The 18,404-nt window shown below is 38.0% G+C and overlaps 2 protein-coding genes across 2 annotated transcripts; one reads left to right on the forward strand and one right to left on the reverse strand.

Annotated features, from left to right (window-relative positions):
• Positions 1–245: 245 nt before the first annotated feature.
• Positions 246–7,999, reverse strand: LOC143853095 (Cyclophilin-like peptidyl-prolyl cis-trans isomerase family protein). The gene is made up of 6 exons (XM_077362820.1): positions 7,840–7,999; positions 7,645–7,740; positions 7,494–7,555; positions 6,875–7,008; positions 4,477–4,561; positions 246–523 (listed from the first exon to the last, which is right to left on the reverse strand). The coding sequence occupies exons 1-6, from the start codon at positions 7,906–7,908 to the stop codon at positions 478–480; spliced, it is 492 nt and encodes a 163-aa protein (XP_077218935.1). The 5' UTR covers positions 7,909–7,999; the 3' UTR covers positions 246–477.
• Positions 8,000–10,162: 2,163 nt separating this feature from the next.
• Positions 10,163–12,205, forward strand: LOC143852283 (Pseudouridine synthase family protein). The gene is made up of 2 exons (XM_077361685.1): positions 10,163–10,596; positions 11,532–12,205. The coding sequence occupies exons 1-2, from the start codon at positions 10,206–10,208 to the stop codon at positions 12,203–12,205; spliced, it is 1,065 nt and encodes a 354-aa protein (XP_077217800.1). The 5' UTR covers positions 10,163–10,205.
• Positions 12,206–18,404: the final 6,199 nt, after the last annotated feature.

An 18,404-nucleotide genomic window follows, 5' to 3' on the forward strand; every position in this document is an offset into this window, starting at 1 on the left:
CAAGGAAATGAGAATAAAAATTGACTCATGAAATACAGATTTTTCAATTATTTCATGAAGAACTCGAGGTGGAAGCACAGTATCGTCTGTAGCAAAAACTCTATTTTTAAGGGAGCAATAGCCCTCTTGTTTTCTTCTCTTTACAGCACCTGTTTGAAGCACGCCCACCACAAGGGATGTATTGAGAGAGAGAGAGAGAGAGAGAGAGAGAGAGAGATGCTTTAAATGAATGATCAACTTAAAACTGATTGTCAAACTAGGGAATGTGTTAATGATAAGCATTTGCTAATTTAAACTCAAAATTCAGAACCATGAGCTACATGAATGTTTTACCAGCCAGCCAACTTTCAACATAATGTTTGTTGCAACTAGTCGTTTGGGCAAAAAACAAAAGATAGATTCCTTGGAAATCCTTGTTTGTTTATCTTTCAAAAGAAAAGAAAAGATAGATTCCTTGGCGATTCCAACAGGATCAGGTCAATCTTTGACTGTTGTTCGTAGTATCTTCACATCGTGGATAGGCCTGCATCAGCAGAATATAACCTATCAACATTCTTATTTTCATTGAGAAGCATGAAATACAAAATAAGTCATGCTTGATCATACAAAGCAACATTATAGAGAACATGATAAACAAAGTAAGAAATGATACCCTTGTGCATTGGCATGCAAGTTTAACTGTTTGAAATATCCAGTTTTGCGTAAGAACTAGAAAGCCAACCCATCTCTCTTTCTATTAATACAATAAAAAAAATATTAAGATAACATGAGAAGCAAACAAAAAACCCAAGATTACAAGGGGCGGGGATTGCCCTGCGGACAAGTGACTCCCTACTCACATGAAAACCGGGATTATATGAGGCACGGAATGTCCCATGCACAAGTTGGATCCCTATTCACACAACCCTTAGCAAGCAAATCAGCTAAGTCATTCGCACTGCATATGGTATGAGAGGAATAAGAATCGAGGTTACAGGTGTCAGAAATTTCGTTAATGATCCCCGCTAATCACCATTGTCCGCTGGACCTTCTTTGCCTAAGAGATGCATTCGTGGAGCACCCTTCCAGCACCAGGTTCCTAACAAGTTCGCAAGTAAAAAACTTAAGGCCAAAAAGGATGGCCTGAGCTTCCGCCGTTTGAGTCTTTCCTTCCGATTGGACCGTAGAAGGAAAGTATGATGTTGTCCAAAGAGATCCTTAAACATCGAATCAATGTCAATGCCTGCCGGGCCCAGATTACCAAGAGGGGGAACCATTGAAGTTAAGCTTAAGCATGCTGAGAGGTGGGTTTTCCACTTAGCTTTCTTCTTTTCACTATCTCCAATAATTTCTGCCCAATTAAAGTGGACGTCTTGATAGAATACTGATTAAACTTCTTCCTTATGCTGACCATGAGCAAAGAGTACCTCTTTAATCCCCCTAAACAATCAACCACTAATGGACATCTTGTTATCAAAGGTCCTCCGATATATCTTGCTCCAAATAACACACCCACTGCAAACGGGCCTCAGAGCCAAAAGATAAGGCCTTTAACACCAAGGTAAAGGCATCACAGAGTGCGGTCCCCTAACCCTAAGGGCCAATTCTCTGTTTGTTCCTTCTTTTACAGGTTGACATGTGACTACAGATCCACCAGCTCAATATTCACCCCATTTGGAGATTGACGGCACCCCCAAGTGTGGCAGCACAACCACCTCAAAAAAAACAGAAAGGTGTATAAAGCGGGAGAAGGAATATCTAAATCACGTGCTCTTGCATTGTCCTTTTGCTGCTCCGATCACGAGTGCCACTATAAGAAGTTTTGGAATGGAGTGGGTCTTCCATAGGTCGATCGAGAGGACAGTCTTACGTTTGAGGAATGGGTCTTTCATAGATGGATCAGGAGGCTAATCTTACATTGGAGTAGTGACCGGTTTGGAAAGGCGGACTGTGCTCCTTGGCAGCTAGCTCCTTTAGCTATCATTTGGCACATATGGAAAGAGGCATAACCATATAATTGGAGAGAAAACTAAGTCGTTGGAAAGGATTGCCACGGAAATCAGGAAGGATCTAGTATAGCTTGGGGAAGGCAAGGTAACATGCTAACATCTTATAGCATGGGGGGCATATCATGGAATTGGAAAAATGTCGTTTCTAAGAATGGGATGAAGATTACTACTAACACCAAAAGTGGCAGCCCCCTCCATTGGATTGAGTGAAGTTTAAATTTGATAGTAACTCGAAAGGAAAGACGGGGGTTGGGTTGGAGTTATCTTTTGGGATAATAGTGGAGGTGAGTCCAGCTGGTGTTTTTTTTTAAAATGAGGGTCCAGCTGGTGTTTTTATCGCAATGAGGCCAAAGCCAAGCCACTTCTATGTGGTTTAAAATGGTTCGCGCAATCTAGGTCCGGACAGTAGAAAAATCCGAGAAATATCTTCTCAACACGGATCGAACACGATGTGCAGCAAAAAAATGTCAAGAAACGATGCAAAGAACACAATTGTACAAGAAACACAAGATTTTACGTGGTTCGGCAGCCGGCACTGCCTACGTCCACCGGGGGGGTCACTATTTCGCACTAGGGTTACGAAACTCTCTTCTTCTTGGCCAAGAAATACAAAGAAAACCTTAATCCTGTAACCCTAACATATGGCTTATATATCAACGCTACTACATGGAGAAATTTACCGAAATACCCTTTAGTGAAAAAACAAAAAATAAAAATTTTCTAACGGGGCGCTGCCCCTGTCACCCCCCAGCAATACCCGTGTGCGCGTCGCGCACATTAGTCTGTCAGGTCCTGTATAATGCCAAAATACAAGACATCTGCAAAACATGGACCATTAATCATAGAGGCTGATTCTTTAAATGCTTTGGCTTGGGCTGCAAGCAAGGCTCCGGGGCCATGGGAATTGGCCAACATTATCTCAGAGATCCACGACCTTTGCTTGACTGTGCGTCTGGAATTTATCCTCATGAAGCGCTCAGCAAACAAAGTAGTGGACAGGCTGGCTAAAGATGGAATAGAGGAGGAGGTTATCTATTTTTCTGTTGCTGTAGAGGAGTAACATGGCAGATGCATCAGCTGGGGATATAAATGCTGTATTTCGTGCCGTAGTGGATAGCTTTGTAAGAGTTTAGGTTTGGATTACAACGGCTGGTTACAACGTGTGAGACATCTTGTACTGTGTTTCAGTATACCAATTGCTATGCTTTAATAAAATCATCTATCTTTCAAAAAAACACCTTGGATACCAAAAAGAGCAAAAATCTGAAGCCACACTTTTCAGTCACAAAGAACAAAGATATGGTTGCTGTCCTGTGGGTGTTTATGGATTCAGCAAGGGAGCATATTTGAAATGGGTTTGTTGACATGAAGCGAACAACTAAAAAGGCAATAACAAATGAAAGATTTTGGAAAGGGGCTGAACTGTTGAAGGGGTACTGTTATCTTCTTTTTTTTTTTGAAAATTAGGCGTACTATTATCTTTAAATGTCCATCATTCGAATGTTACCTATTACAATACCACCTTCTGATCTAGGCTGCCAAATGTCGCCCCACTTCACCAAGTGCTTCAATCTCTTACATTCCTTCCCACAAAAAACCCCTTTGTAGCATCTCAATCTGCATTGAAACTGGCACTAGTATTTTAAATAGGAATACAAAGTATAGAGGTTATATAAGGCCTCCCTTATTAGAGTGATCCCCCCCCCCCCCCCAAACACACACACACACACACAAAAAAAAAAGAAAAAAGAAATGCCTTTGTCCCATGACATAACTTCTTAATCCTGTACCCTGTCAATCACTTGTCCTACAAAGATTGGGCAGGGATACACGGAAATGTAAGAGAAAGGGGGTGGGGGTGTATCCTACACCCAAAAGCCTCCACCAAAACAACCACTCTACCCACCTCCGTATTGGCCCACATCATAAAGCTTTTCCCTCTGTTTATTTTGAATCTCAAGGCCTTCCTCAAACCACCATAAAATGCATCGGTTCCTCAATTAGTCGATGGAATCCTCATTAGAACCTTACAACTTAATGATTCAAATGCATGTGATTCGAATCAGTTTCCATAGAGAACAATATATGATTCGACTTGAAAATAAGAAATCACAAAGGAACCATATACTTCACTCATAAATAAATTAGCAGATGGTTTCATGGTTGCTTATGGTCTTGAAGTTTACTTTATAGTTTATATTGTAGATTGAAGGGACATTGTCGTTAATTATCCAATCTCGTGGTACTATTCGATTCAGCCCTTTTAAGCTTTTGGGATCCACTTAAATTTTCAGAATGTTCGTTAATATTTGTTCAAATTCAACTCCTTGAGGTCATTTTCTCATTTTGTTTAAATTTAGTAGTACAATCAAGTTCCTACCAATAGGCAAGTCATTCCAGCTAACTTTAATAACAAATCACTAAGAAGAAAAAAGAATCCAACTACTGTAATTCAAAACCAATAGAGCAAGAACAGTAAAATGCACACCTATCATTATTATCAGTTTGGATGCTTCCAAGTCGTTTAATGATTTCCATCCCTCTACAAACTCTTCCAAAAATTGTATGTTTTCCTGCACATTCGAGAAAATTAGAGATTAAAATCCCCATTCAAGGATCATGGTCGTATTGGAATATAGACAATTGATCAGAACACCAATTCTTAGAAGAAATGAGGCAAGTACATCCCATACAAAGGATCATTAGTCAATATAGAACAATAAAATAAATAACAGCACAAGTATTGAGAAAAAAATGACACAACAGGATGAACATACTTTGGCAGGGACCGCAAGCTTCTTTTTTTTTTTTTTTTGAATGGTGGCAGGGACTGCAAGTTGTAAAAGGAATACATTTCCAATGGGTTTCAGCAGTTCAAATTCTAGCTGTTTGGCCGATAAAAATCATGCAAGGGTAGGAATACCTACTTTCTAGTTTCCAAAATGTCAATTTTAAGGCATCATCAAAATCTCTGCGAAATCCAAATTCCAACGGGATACATTTCAGCATCAAAATCATATCACGAGACAAGTTGACCAATATAGGAAGTACTTATTTCTTGAAAAAAGGATTGAAAACCAGCCGAGGTGACTTGAAGCTTGAATAAGTGACCTCAGCAACTTAGCCTGCCCTGTAGGGATGTGGGATCATGCATGATGCAGAAAGCGAACCTTTGCACGTCTTTAGAGAGTCTTAAGAAAAAACCAAGTAAATTGACTATGTTCAACAGATTTGGTGGCTATCTTATTTTCGATGCACCACAAGGCTTTAAGAAGAAATAATGGGAACTGAGCCCAGAAAGGCATGGTCATGCGTGATGCAGAAGTCGGACCTTTGCATGTCTTTAGGGGTCCTTAAGAAAACACCATTTCATCAACTAAATTGACTATGCTCCACAGATTCGGAGACCAGCCACTTTTCGATGCATTGTGGGGTTTTAAGAAGAAATAATGAGCCCTACGCCCAGTTAAAAAGTTCAATCTTTTGTTCCAGTCAAGACACTTGAACCCCAGCTGAAAACTTTCACTGACTGATCGATAAAAGACGTTAGCAGAGTCAACTTTGGCAAAAAATAGGTCGCAAATACTCATAACCCTTACATGCAGGGCTGCAACTCGGGTCGGGCGAGTCGGGTTTTGAAGCACCCAACCCTACATGAGGAATATCTCGGGTCGGGTCGGGTCGGGTTTTTTTACGTTGACGCAATTTTTTAAGGAAAACTCTTGTTTGGCAAGGTAACTCAACTCATAGAAGTAGAAAAACTCAAGCATGGCAAACTCTTTAGTGCATTAACTAATAACTAGTCCAAAGAGAATAAATTGATGCAATGAAAATGATTATTCTCATATGAGATAAACAACAAACTATTTAGTTGAAACTTGAAACCCTAGAGCTAAAGGGGGGAAACGAACAGAAGATGGAAAGAGTCCCAGTGATTGCGTGCGTGCGTGAGTTTTACTTTTAAGTTTTCACTTTTAAAGTAACAAAGTTTTAGAAAAAAAAATGCATACTATAACTTAAGTAACTCGGGTCGGTTCGGGCCCCTTCAAACCCGGCTCGACCCGAGATTCATGCGGGCTTTTGGATCTTAGACCCGGCTCGACCTGAAACCCGAGAAACATGAACCCAGCCCAAGCTATTTTCGGGTCGGGTCGACGTGGGTCGGGTAAAAACCGACCCAAGTTGCAGCCCTACTTACAAGAAGAGGGAAAAAAAGCATGTCTGATGGTAATATTGTAATGTTCCTATTCAAAACTCGGTAGATACTTAGATATCAGACACCACAATGGAAATCCAAAAAAATCTTTGTTTTGTTTGGAATGCCAATAGTACCCAATCCGATCTCCTCAATCCTCACATCTAGTTTTGTTTGATAGCATCAAACCTTCTCTCAGCATGATTGGTAGAATCAATTCCAATCCTATCAAATGGAATCCCAACTAAATTGCATTGGAGGTAATTCAAAAATAAAGAACAAACTACTCAAATTAAATAACACCTTTCATTTAGTAAATTCGTCGTTCGTAAGGAAAAAATCAATTTTGAACAATAAAAATGTAGCACAATTGCATTTATTTGAAAGTCAACTCCCTTAGTAGGTCAAAGCAACATGTACAATGCTATAAATTGAACAGCTTTGCAAATCAAACAGGAAAAATCAGAAATGTGATTTTTCATCCAAAATTCATTAAAGACACGGCAAAAAGGTTCATATCAATCTCTTCATCCCTTACCAAAGATCATTCAGGGAAATCAAGAGCAAAGTAGATCAATGTAATTAAAAAAGGAACCTGCTGCCACTATCTAACTACATACAAGGATTCGAAAGTATATACTAAACAAAATCATAAAAAAAAAAATATTGAAATTTTTTAGGATATCATTACCATCAAGTGACTGAGTAGGTGCCAGAGTAATAAAGAACTGACTTCCATTTGTGTTAGGACCAGCATTTGCCATGGATAGAATACCGGCACCTGTATGCTTTAACTCAGGTTTTATCTCATCTTCAAACTTGGAGCTGCATAAGTTTACAAATCAGAACAGACCCCCACAATCATAAATGTTTAACTCTTCAAATGACCCACCTTAACTATTAAAAAGACCTGACAAAATAGTATCTGGGTTTGAACTATGAACAAATTCACCTACTAAAGTTTCAAGAATAAGCATTTGATAATGTAAATTCAATACAGTCAGTGGACAGAGAAGTTAAGACCTTCTGCTCAGTAAGTTAAATCAAAAAGTAAAAAAAAAAAAAAAAGGCTACAGATATTTGCACTACTATGTTTTAATAATTTCCCTAATTCATCTTGTTTTTCTATTATTTAAACAGTTGTCAAAGATTATTACAGTTCCCAAAAAGCTCTCACAAGCTAATTAAAACAGAAAAGACAAGCTGAGTTTGTGCAATTATCAAAACATGGTAGTGCCAATATCAACATCACATTGAATCAAAGAACAATATAACCTAAATGTTAAAGAAAAAAAAAAAAAAAAACTGACCCATAAATGGATTCTCCACCTCTCCCAGTCCCAGTAGGATCTCCACCTTGCACGATAAAATCCTACCCAAATAATAATAATAAAAAAAAAGTTAGGAAAATTCATCAATAGAAAAAAAAAAAAAAAAAAAAAATTTAGGGAGGGAAAATACCTTGATGATCCTGTGAAATTTGACGTTGTCGTAATAACCCCTTCGAGAAAGCTCGATGAAATTTCTGCAGGTTTTGGGGGCGTGCTTGTGGTATAGCTATGGGGAAATGGCAATACAGAGAAATTTCAATTGACAATAGGGGTAAGAAGGGAAAGTAGAAAAACTATAAGGAAAAAAAGAGAGGAAGAGACTGACCTCGACTGTGAAAGGGCCCATGGAGGTTTCGAGGGTCACCTCTGCTGCCCCTTCTCCATTTACCCACATCTTCTTCTTCTTCTGCTGTGTTCCTTTCTCACCTTATTTTGGGGTCAGAAAGAATGGTGTCGAGCCATATATTTGCTGGGATATTTGGTGTCTTCTGTGATTTCAGCCGTTCGATTCATAAGGTGGGGCCTGAAAGTAGCTTTCGGAGTACATCTGGGCCCCTTTTTTTTCCACTTGGGACAGCCCCCTAGCCCTCTCCAGTGTGCCCTTTTTTGTACTTGGGACAGCCCCTTTTTTGACATTCTATCCCTCTATGGTGTAATTGTTCTAGCTGTTCTTGTAAACTGCCAAGTATTGAAATGCAAGCCTATTTTAATCCTTCAAACTTCATTTGGACTTGTTTGTTTCTTTTGTCCTTGGATCGAAGTTGTGGAGAACAAGTGAGTAATAAGAGACGTGTTGTATCATCTAATCTTATGATAAAACCTCTAAAACATCATAACATGAGACTGATGAATTTGGCCTGATACCTTTTGGTACTACTCATTACACTTTTGAATGGAAAAATTGCCAATGGAGTACATCAAAATACGATAATTGCCAACAGGGGACACACTATTGGAAAATTGTTAGAGAGGGACGAAATGTGGGTTATCAAGTCTCTAAAAGGGGGTTGTCAATGCTCTAAGTGGGGTTATTAAACTCTCAGAAAAGAGGGTTATCAACCCTCTTTAACAATTTTTCAAAAGTGCGTCCCCCGTTGGCAGTTCTCGTATTTTGATGTCATCCTTTGGAAAATTTTCCCTCTTGAATATATAACAAATGCTAGTCTTGGAGGGTTTTTATTAGAGAACTGGCATCTATTTCAATTTTAGGAAAAATAACTAGTTTTTTTTTTTTTTTTTTTGCAGATTCCAGTCATCTCAACACTCAATTTTTTTTTCACACCTTTATGCTACCTATACATTCTTTCTCTGAATTTTAACACTTACCAACTTCATGCTCATTGTATTCTTACATAGGCTATGACATTAAACGAGATTTTTCTAACAGACCAATTTGTTACACAATCACCATAGCTATTAATGCTAACGCAAAGATCAATGTTGTTAGGGTTTCACATGGGAATATGTATGTGTAATTGAGTCACTCTCGTGAAAGTGACGAACATGGTCTTCGTAGCATGACATAACCTTCTCCAATTAAGGCGGGTCAATGAAAATAGCTTGGATTTGTGGTTCTTGTGGTTACTGATTGGATCTAACGCTCTAATCATGTCCACATGACAATCTACATGAGAGCGGCAAATCTTTATATTCTCGAAGATATGATCAACTACAAATGGAATTCTAGCATGTCCACATAGCAATCTACATGGGAGAGGCAAATCTTTATATTCTCGAAGATAGGATCAACTACTAATGGAATTCTAGAGTTGGGTTATTCAAATTAAATACAAGAAAATTGGAGTATGAATACGATTGGACCAACTCAGACAGTTTCTAGACCATGTAAGCCGCTCATACCTACTTTGTTAAAAATGGTCTTCTCAAGATATAGGGTTAAGAGTAGAAAGATATAAGAAGCAAGAGTTACAAGAAACCAGAATCAGAGACCAACAAGGAAGAGGTATGAAATTAAGAAAAGGAAAAAAAAACCCAAAAAAAACAAAGGTCCCTTTTGGATTGCAAGAAAAACATTTTCCAAACAATTCATAAGAACACTTTTCTATTGTTTGGAACACCAAGATTGAAAAGGGACAAAATTCCAAAAAATACTTGTGTTGTGTTTTTTTTACTCACCTACATTTTCTGCAACTCTTTACTGCCTCTAGTATTGCTATTGCTTCTTTTTGCTGCAACTCCATTTTCTAGTATTGCTATTGCTTGTTTCTGCTGGTATTCTTTGTATTCACACCATAGAACGGAGCAGACGTTTTGGAATACTTTCAACTTCATTCTAATGCCACAACCCACAGCTAGTGAAGTGCAAACAATAGAAAAAGTATATATACTTAGACAATTAAATAGACATGCATAAATATTACAATTTACAAGTTTGAAGAAAATTAAATAGACATGCATAGAGAATGCCAAATGATCCAGTTTGATATTATCCACCAAAAAGAGCCGTCTTAAAAAGTTTCTATTTCTGAAGTTTGACTACGAAGACTTTCCACTTTTAACTTTTCCCTTTAACGGTGAACCAATTTGAGGGTATTTTAGTCGCATTTGGTGTATACCCATCAGAAGATTTGCTGTTACACATGTACGGTGAAGATGCCACTAGATTTTGGCAGTAATCACTCCTCCTCGCAACTCGAAAACCAAATACAATCCCTCTAACATTTTTCCAGCATGACGAAACTACCACTCACCCGACTTTATTTCTCTCGCCTCTTATTCCCCTTGAACCCTCTCTCCTCCCCTCTCCCTCCCTCTCCTCTTCCAATCATGTCAGAAAAAACCCTATTCGATTCCACAAAAACAGACGATCAAAATAGCTCCAAAACCCTAATTTATCCCACCCCGTTATCTCCTCCATTCCCACCAATATCAAAACAGATAGAACTGAACAGAGCCATATCAGCATCTTCAAAATCCACTCTCTTTTCTCTCTCAAGAACCGATATTATCTTTGAAGACGAGTCTCTAATCGTTGTAAACAAACCTTCAGGGATTTATTGCGAGGACGTGTTATCTTCGATCCCTCGTCTTCTCGAAGTTTCTAAGGATTCGACAAAATTGGGTACGTTTTTTCTAATTTTTTTAATGGTCCTCTTCTCGGATGTTGTTTTTAGGGTTTCCTGTTCTTCAATTTCATGACTCAGACTCGGTGAGTCAGATGTTTTAGCAAAATAGAGAAAACTAGGAAGAAAATAAATTTTTTTTGGGAAAACTAGAAAAACAAGTAAAGAAAACTATAAAAATGTTAAAAAAAAAAAAAAAAAAAGTTTCATTATTTGTATGTTTATTAGAAACAGAGGGGGCAACAACTTCTACCATGAAGTGATGAAAATAGTTTGAATTTCGCAAGGCGTAAATTTCATTTATAAAAATAATTAGTCCTTAAAGCTTGAAATCTTTTTAGAATGTTTTTTCATAGCAATGATATTTTAGGGATTGCGAAGTTTCAGTCTGTTGGTTTAATCTATAGGTTTGTTATGCTCCAAAAAAAATAAAATGTAAAACATTGTTAAGTATTCAAATTTTGTAACTTTGATGGATAATTTTGAAAAATTTTAAAAATAAATAAATTGTGGCAATGGTATGCCATAAGTTTGTTGAACCCATCTCAACATGGCTCATCAGTGTAGTGGCTCTTCTAAGTTTGATCGAATGGATGATTAGGATCATTGTTTGAAGTGATTTGTGGGCTATTACCCACCAACAGCGATAATTAAACAAAAAAATAAACTCAAGAACATTCAATTCATTACTTGTTTGTTCATCTGAAATCCAATAGATGATACATTATGCTTTATTTGAAGATACAACTCAGAGAGTTCAGCAGGTGAATTCATTTTCTTCTTCTTCTTCTTCTTTTCAAAAATCATTCTTTAAGATGGACTGTTAGACAACGAATAAAAAAATGTGAACTGTGAGACAGTGGGATTAAGTTGTCCCATTATCTGTTATTGAAATCATTCTATTTATACTATCGAATTTTATTACAACTTGTAGAGATTTACATCACCCCACTGGAGCTTCATCTTGCTAATAGACTTGATCGCGATACAAGTGGTATAATGGTAATAACTAAATCACATAAGGTGGCAAGGAAACTTGTTAAGGCCTTCACTGATCACAGAGTGAAGAAAACATACATTGCTCTATGCATTGGGGCCACGCCTGAATGGGAAAAGATCAGATTAAGATCAGGCCATGGAAGATCAAAATTCGGTGCTTGGCGTGTGTATTCTGTTTCGGACATCGGCCGAGCGCTTCCAGGAGGCTCTTTAGTCAGAGATATGGAGACTTCTTTCGAAGTTTTATCTGTTAATGGGCAAGGGAACTTCAGAGAGCCGAACAAGTTTTTAACAGATGAGACTGAACTGCTGCTTGTTGAACACCGAGGATCAATGAGTGGGATGGATGAACAAAATGAGATCTTGGTAAGGGCTTATCCCCGGAGTGGGAGAACACATCAGATTCGCCTGCATTGTCAATATCTCGGAATTCCAATAAGAGGCGATGTGAAGTACGAAGGTGTCCATGAATGGAGGGGGGAAACATGTGATGCTCATGCCCTCCATGCGGAGAGCTTGTCATTTGATCATCCTATCACAGGTGTTCCAATCCAATTTTGTGCACCGCTTCCTCTATGGGCAAGCACGGCAATGTTACAAAGCATGTGACACTTTTAATCTTGTTGAATTTTTTTTGCTGATTCCAGTCATCTCAACAGTCAAATTTTTTTCAAACCTTTATGTTACTTATGCATTCTTTCTCGGACTTTAACACTAAACAACTTCATCCTCATTATTTTCTTACACAGGCTATCGCATAAAAAAAAGATTTTTCTAACAAACCAATTTGGTACACAATCATCTTCCCTATCAATGCTAACCAATCAAAAAATGGTCTTCACCTTATCCTATTAAGGCGGGTCAATGTAAATAGGTTGGATTTGTGGTTCTTGTAGTTACTGATTGGATCTAAAGATCTAATCATGTCCGCATGGCATCTGCATGAGAGCGGCAAATCTTTATATTCTCGAAGATGTTATCAACTACAAATGGAATTCTAGAGTTTGTTAAAATCAGATACAAGAAAATTGGAGTATGAGTACTCTTTTAAGGATTGGACCAACTCAGACAGTTTCTAAACCATGTAAAGCCACTCATACCTAATTTTTCAACAATGATCTTATGAAGATAGGGGTTAAGATTAGAAAGATATAATTAAGAAGCAAGAATCACAAAGGGATTGCAAGAAAAACATTTCTCGTAGAAAATCTTTTCTTGGGATGATTTTTTCCTTTCCAGAATTTTCCAAGCATACTCAACCCTAGCCTCTCCCTTCTCTCCCTCCTCTCCTTCCTTGGTTCTTGTCATCTTCCCTCAACCCTTGCCTCTCCTTTCTCGCCAGAAATTGAGTAGGGTTCCACACGAATTTTAGGTTTGGGATTTTCTGGAAAGGCGTGGTGCTTACTGGATTTTTTTCTCCTATAAACCTTCAGATAGGGATGAATCTCTTGCAGGAATCTCAATTTTCTTCTGTTTTGATGTTGATCTTTTCTGCAATTATGTTCTAATTCATTAGATCGATATGGTCTCCTTTGCATTCTCCATCTGAAGTTCTTGTGACTGTTTAGGAGAGGATTGAGCTTTGGTTTTAGGACGCCCAAGGAGTTAAGATGCTTATTATTGTATCTTTGGCACTTCATGTTAGGCTTTCCATTTGGCATTCTCTTATTTCCTTATCGTGAAGGCTGTAATTCTCAATCCCTATATTAATTATTACTCTGTATCAGAAACTTCATGGTCGAAGATACAACAATGAGCATGATATAGTAGGAAATTTACTTCTCAACTTCCTCTTCTTCTGTTCAACTTTTCAACTCCCTCTTCTGCTAATCTCGAAGGCCAAGAAAGATATGGGAGGAAATTTACTGCATGCCTAATTGTCTATATCTAATTAGGTTCCAATGCAGAAAGTGTTGTGGTCATTAATTGGCAGTGCTGGTTTCCCATTTACTCTGACTATTATGTAGAATTTAGACACTGGGTGATTCATGGAGTTGGAGAACTCTTTGATGGCTGAATGATGTCCCTAAGCCGATTATATAGCATGCCATTTGTTGTAAAGCCCGTTTTGAAATTGTGTAATATTGCAATCCACTAATCCCACCTTGGTTGTGCTGATTTTAATTACAGTTAGATGGGTAGTCTACGAGCCTCAAAGGAATGAATTCTTGTTGATGTAGTCAAACACTATGGTCTAATCTACAACACCTAGTGGCTATGTAGAATGCAAAGGCAGAGCTGCCTAGCTTGCTTAGATGCTAAGGAGCTTTGACATGAACATACATTGTGCAAGAATTGAACAACCTTATGTTAAAGAAGCAGAGTTAAATCCAAACAAATAGAAACCTAGAAACCTACAGCTATCTTGTCAGCGATAGTTTTGCTTGAACTGCTGAAGCTATAACTCGTCAAAGGAGCAAGTAAATATGTTGAGCAGGGAATTGGTTTCTTTTCCATTTCCATTTAGCATTCTCTTATTTCCTTGTTAATATGCTAGTGTAAGATGTTTGTGGTTGTACACCAACTTGACGTGATTGTTTCCTCAGCTGGTGTTTGTGTTAGTGATTTTGGATTTTCAAAATCATGTGTTTTGCATGTTTTAGTGTTTTGGAAAATGTTTTATCAAAAGCGTTTGGGAAAAAGAAAATATTTTCTTGGAAAGATTTGCTTTTACAAAAGGATGTAGAAGTGTAGTTGAAAAGATAGTCCCGTACCGGATGAGAGAAAAGAAAGAGAAGGGCTTATAAAGCACTACACTTTTCTATTACTTGTTTGATTGCACATTGGGTTGAACCCATGGTTGGACCCGCGGGACGGTGCAACGCACCGTTCGCACATGCGCACGCGCGCGCGGCGTGGGCAATGGGCTATAGGGCGCATAGTGGCGCTTTATTGACGATTTTTTAGGCGTACTTTGCACTTCGCACATTCTGGAAAGGTGCCCTGTAGAGGTGTTTTTCACACTGAAAAGACACCAGGTGGTCTACAAAATGTGCAGAATTCAGTCATTTCAATATAGAAAACGAATTGGCAATTCTGACAGACTTTACACTCTCTTCTACACTCCTACAAAAATCCCCAAGTATTTCTACATACTGTTTTTTCTTTTGTTCACTGTTCTAGATACTGTTTTTCTGCAGAAACAGAATCTAGAGATTTCTCTAAGGCTTGAAATTTCGAAGGGCATTTCGGGTTTGATTCCGCTAGTGCTACGCGTCATCAAACATTAGTAGGGCTTCCCTACTAGGCTTCATTGTATCTTGGAGGCAATTCGCGGATCCCCTTTGCACACTACTAGTGGGGGCGAATCTTGTCTTAAGGAAAGTGATATCACGCCTTGAAGAAACAAGTTTCTGTTTTCTATCATCAACAGTACCCTCAACATATTTTCCAACAGTTTGTACTTAAACAGCTCATGTTGGAGTAAAAATGGGTGCAAGATGCTCCTTTAGATTACCCATTTTTCTACTGCCCAACCATATTTTATATGGTCCCAAATTGATGTAGTGGGGTTTTTTTTTTGGCAAATCTCAAAAGATTAGCTTTAGTATAAAATACTAATACGAGTGGTGTTTTTGACACTCAATTGCCAACCAAATCAATCATGCCAGTAGCAGTGAGTTGCTTGAGTCTACTTATGCCATTTGGCATTCTCCTTATAGCTCTTTTCCTATTCCCAAAGGCACTGACAAGGTAGTACAATTGAAGGGTATCATTTCCTGCTGCTTTCAAACTGTTAGTATTTGCAATTGCAAAAACCCACCCTGTTGTGCACATCTTAATTACTTCACCAGCTTTGGACCCCTTGAGGAAGGTCATGACCAAATGACCTTATTAACTACTTCACCAGCTTACTGCCAATGCATTTTACAAGGAAAGTTGGGGATAGTCAACATCCAATGGTTGAAAACACATTATAGGGTATGAACTTCCCTTGAGATCCAAAACAGGGAAGTCATTTGATCATGACTCTGTATCCTTTTCACTTGCTTTGAGTATTTAGGAATATAACATATACAAGGAAATGATATGAGCTCTCTTTTAAAAAAAAAATGATATATGCCGTTTTTTTATAATGGCACTCAGTCACTTTATTAAACACATTTCAAATTGGTTGCTGGTAGCTTTTGGGAATTTTAACAGTCTCTAACTAATCAATAAAGAAGTAACAATAGAGGGATGAGTTCCATTGTTGAAAAAGGAAGTGTGGATATCAATTCTTAAATATGCACATATACATATATTATACATATGTATTTATGGCTTCTATTAAAAAAAACATATGTGTTATGGCTTATAGCAACAATTTTCTTATGGATCTTTAGCTCAAATCGAAGAGCACTTGGGAAATATGGCCTAACCTATGCTTCTCAAGAGTATGGTCGTTCGAATCCACCAAGATCATCAGTGCAGAATTTCTGCGCTAGTACCAATGGAATTGTCTGTTAAGTAGTTTCTTCCTCAAATTTGGGTTTAAAACACCTCAAAACATAGAAGTGATATGTTCCATTCTAATGGAAATTTAATAGCAATTTCCATCAACCTTCAGGTGTAAACATCTATGCCGAATTCTGCTCACTAAGATTGAATGCAAGTTGATGTTTTTAAAGCACTTTAACGGCTACTGCCCTTGTGAAATTTTGAGTTCTAAAAGGCCACACTTTTGATGCAAAGAATGAATTGCAAGTGTCAGTGTATGCTTTATTATTGGTATTCAACAACATGGACCATATTCATTAATAAACTCAACAAAAGCACCAAAGAAAACTTCCGAACGACAACTAGTGGCTTTTGTGCCTTTTTCTCTTAATTTGCCCCGATTAGAATCGAGTAGGCCTTAATTCCCATCACCTTCTTCAACAAGGTAATGCAAGAAAGAGCTAACTACAACAACTTATTGAAAAAAATAAAAATCAAGCAAACTTCCTTATGGCAAAGGGCATAACCAAGAGCTTGCTTCAAAATCAACTCTAGACTAAGCAGAACCATGAGGCCCAGAGACTCTTTCATGGTTAAGCATGGCTTTCATTGTGTTAAAGTATAAAACATAAATAACGTCTTTCTCCAACAGCTTAAGCTTTTGGAGAAGTTGGTAAGTTAACATGGTATCAGAGCCAAAGGTGACCACATGTGCCACGTGTTTGTCGAGTGGGCCACACATGCGGGGGAGTGTTAAAGTATAAAACATAAATAATGCCTTTCTCCAACAGCTTAAGCTTTTGGAGAAGTTGGTAAGTTAACACAGTGTTCTCCCTCAAGCTCTCTTGTTATGTTCTTCTCCTCTCCATTAATTATGCGGAAAAAATAATAATCGATATATGTGAGTAGAAATATTTCGACCCATTTTAGTGGGACCTGCAATATTGGGATCAGTATGGTCAGGTGGCCCAGTGCATGAGGCTCCCGCCATTGCGGGGTTTGGGTAGAAATTTGGGTGGAAATCCCTATTTGAGGAGTTGCAGGCATTCCTAGAGTGACCAACAATCCGCTGGACTTTCCTAGAATGACCCGTAGTCCCAGGCATTCCCAGAGTGACCAACAATCCTGCGCGACTAACCCGTCTAAGAATACTTTTCTACTTTTTGGATTACCAAAATTGAAAAGGAAAAAAAAATCTAAAAAATAGCTTTCTTGTGTTCTGTTTACCAAATTTATGAAGGAAGAATATTTTTTCAAAATTTTTTAGGCCACATTGAAAGCATCTATAAAGCTAGAGGACTCCTACTTCCAGTAGCAATGGATTGTCGCCTGGTATCAAATGAGAAATAACTGAAATACTCAATGTCTCATGAAAAATACTTAAAATACCCATATGTCACGCAAATTGACAAAAAATATTCGGATCTTATTCAAATGACCAAAATTTCCCTATTACACATATGATCAAGAGTTACCAAATTTCCCCTATCTCATGAGTAAAATGCTCATCATCACCTCTCTAAAGAAAAATTACAAAATGCCTTTGTCCTACAGAAATGACAAAAATACCTCTATCTCGTGAAAAAATGATAAATACTCCCTCATAAAAAAAAAAGGCCAAAATAGTCTTTCGTGAAAAATGACGAGTGAACTATTTTAAAATGATCTGGTCTATTTGGTTTCATACAGGACTCCGTCGGTCGTGACTCGTGAAAACATGACAAGGAAGAAAGCTTTTCTAGCTTTATCTTGCTCTACCTCACCTTCATTTGCTAGAATGTCTTCAATCACAACTGCATTTTCCTGCAACTCTCTTTACTGCCTCTCGTATTGGGATGACTTAGTTTCCTTATATTCACTGCCGGAGTCTTTCAACTTCATTTTAATGCGAGAATCCACCACCAGTGATTTGCAACTAATAGAAAAACGACATGCACTTTTACACAGTTAAATACACATACATAATTCAATTTACTAGTTTGAAGTAAAACAAGCAATATGCTTTTAAAAAATATAACAGACCCCTTTTTTTTTTTATAGGTAAGCTGGGGTTTAACAGGGACCTTACCGATTTATTAGATATAACCGCCCCTAACTCAGGACAGCGAGAAGAGGGGAACCAAGGCTCTACATATATGAGCGACAAGCACTAATCCTATGAGAACGAAATAATCAATATTTCTGAATTACATAATCATTTAATTTTGAAGGGGTGTGATGGGCTCTTTGTGAGCGCTTTGGTCAGGTTTTCATGGGAACTTCCTGCCATTTTGATTTTCCAAGTTCTTCACCTTTATCCTCATGATCGACTTGAATCAGGTGGACTTGATTGAGTTCTTCCGCCAATGATTCATTCTTTTTGAAGAGATTCCGGGGCTTTTATGCTTGA

The sequence above is a fragment of the Tasmannia lanceolata genome, unplaced genomic scaffold, assembly GCF_043159265.1.
Source record: "Tasmannia lanceolata isolate RefF3 unplaced genomic scaffold, GAP_Taslan_0.1 ptg000019l, whole genome shotgun sequence".
Lineage (NCBI taxonomy): Eukaryota > Viridiplantae > Streptophyta > Magnoliopsida > Canellales > Winteraceae > Tasmannia > Tasmannia lanceolata.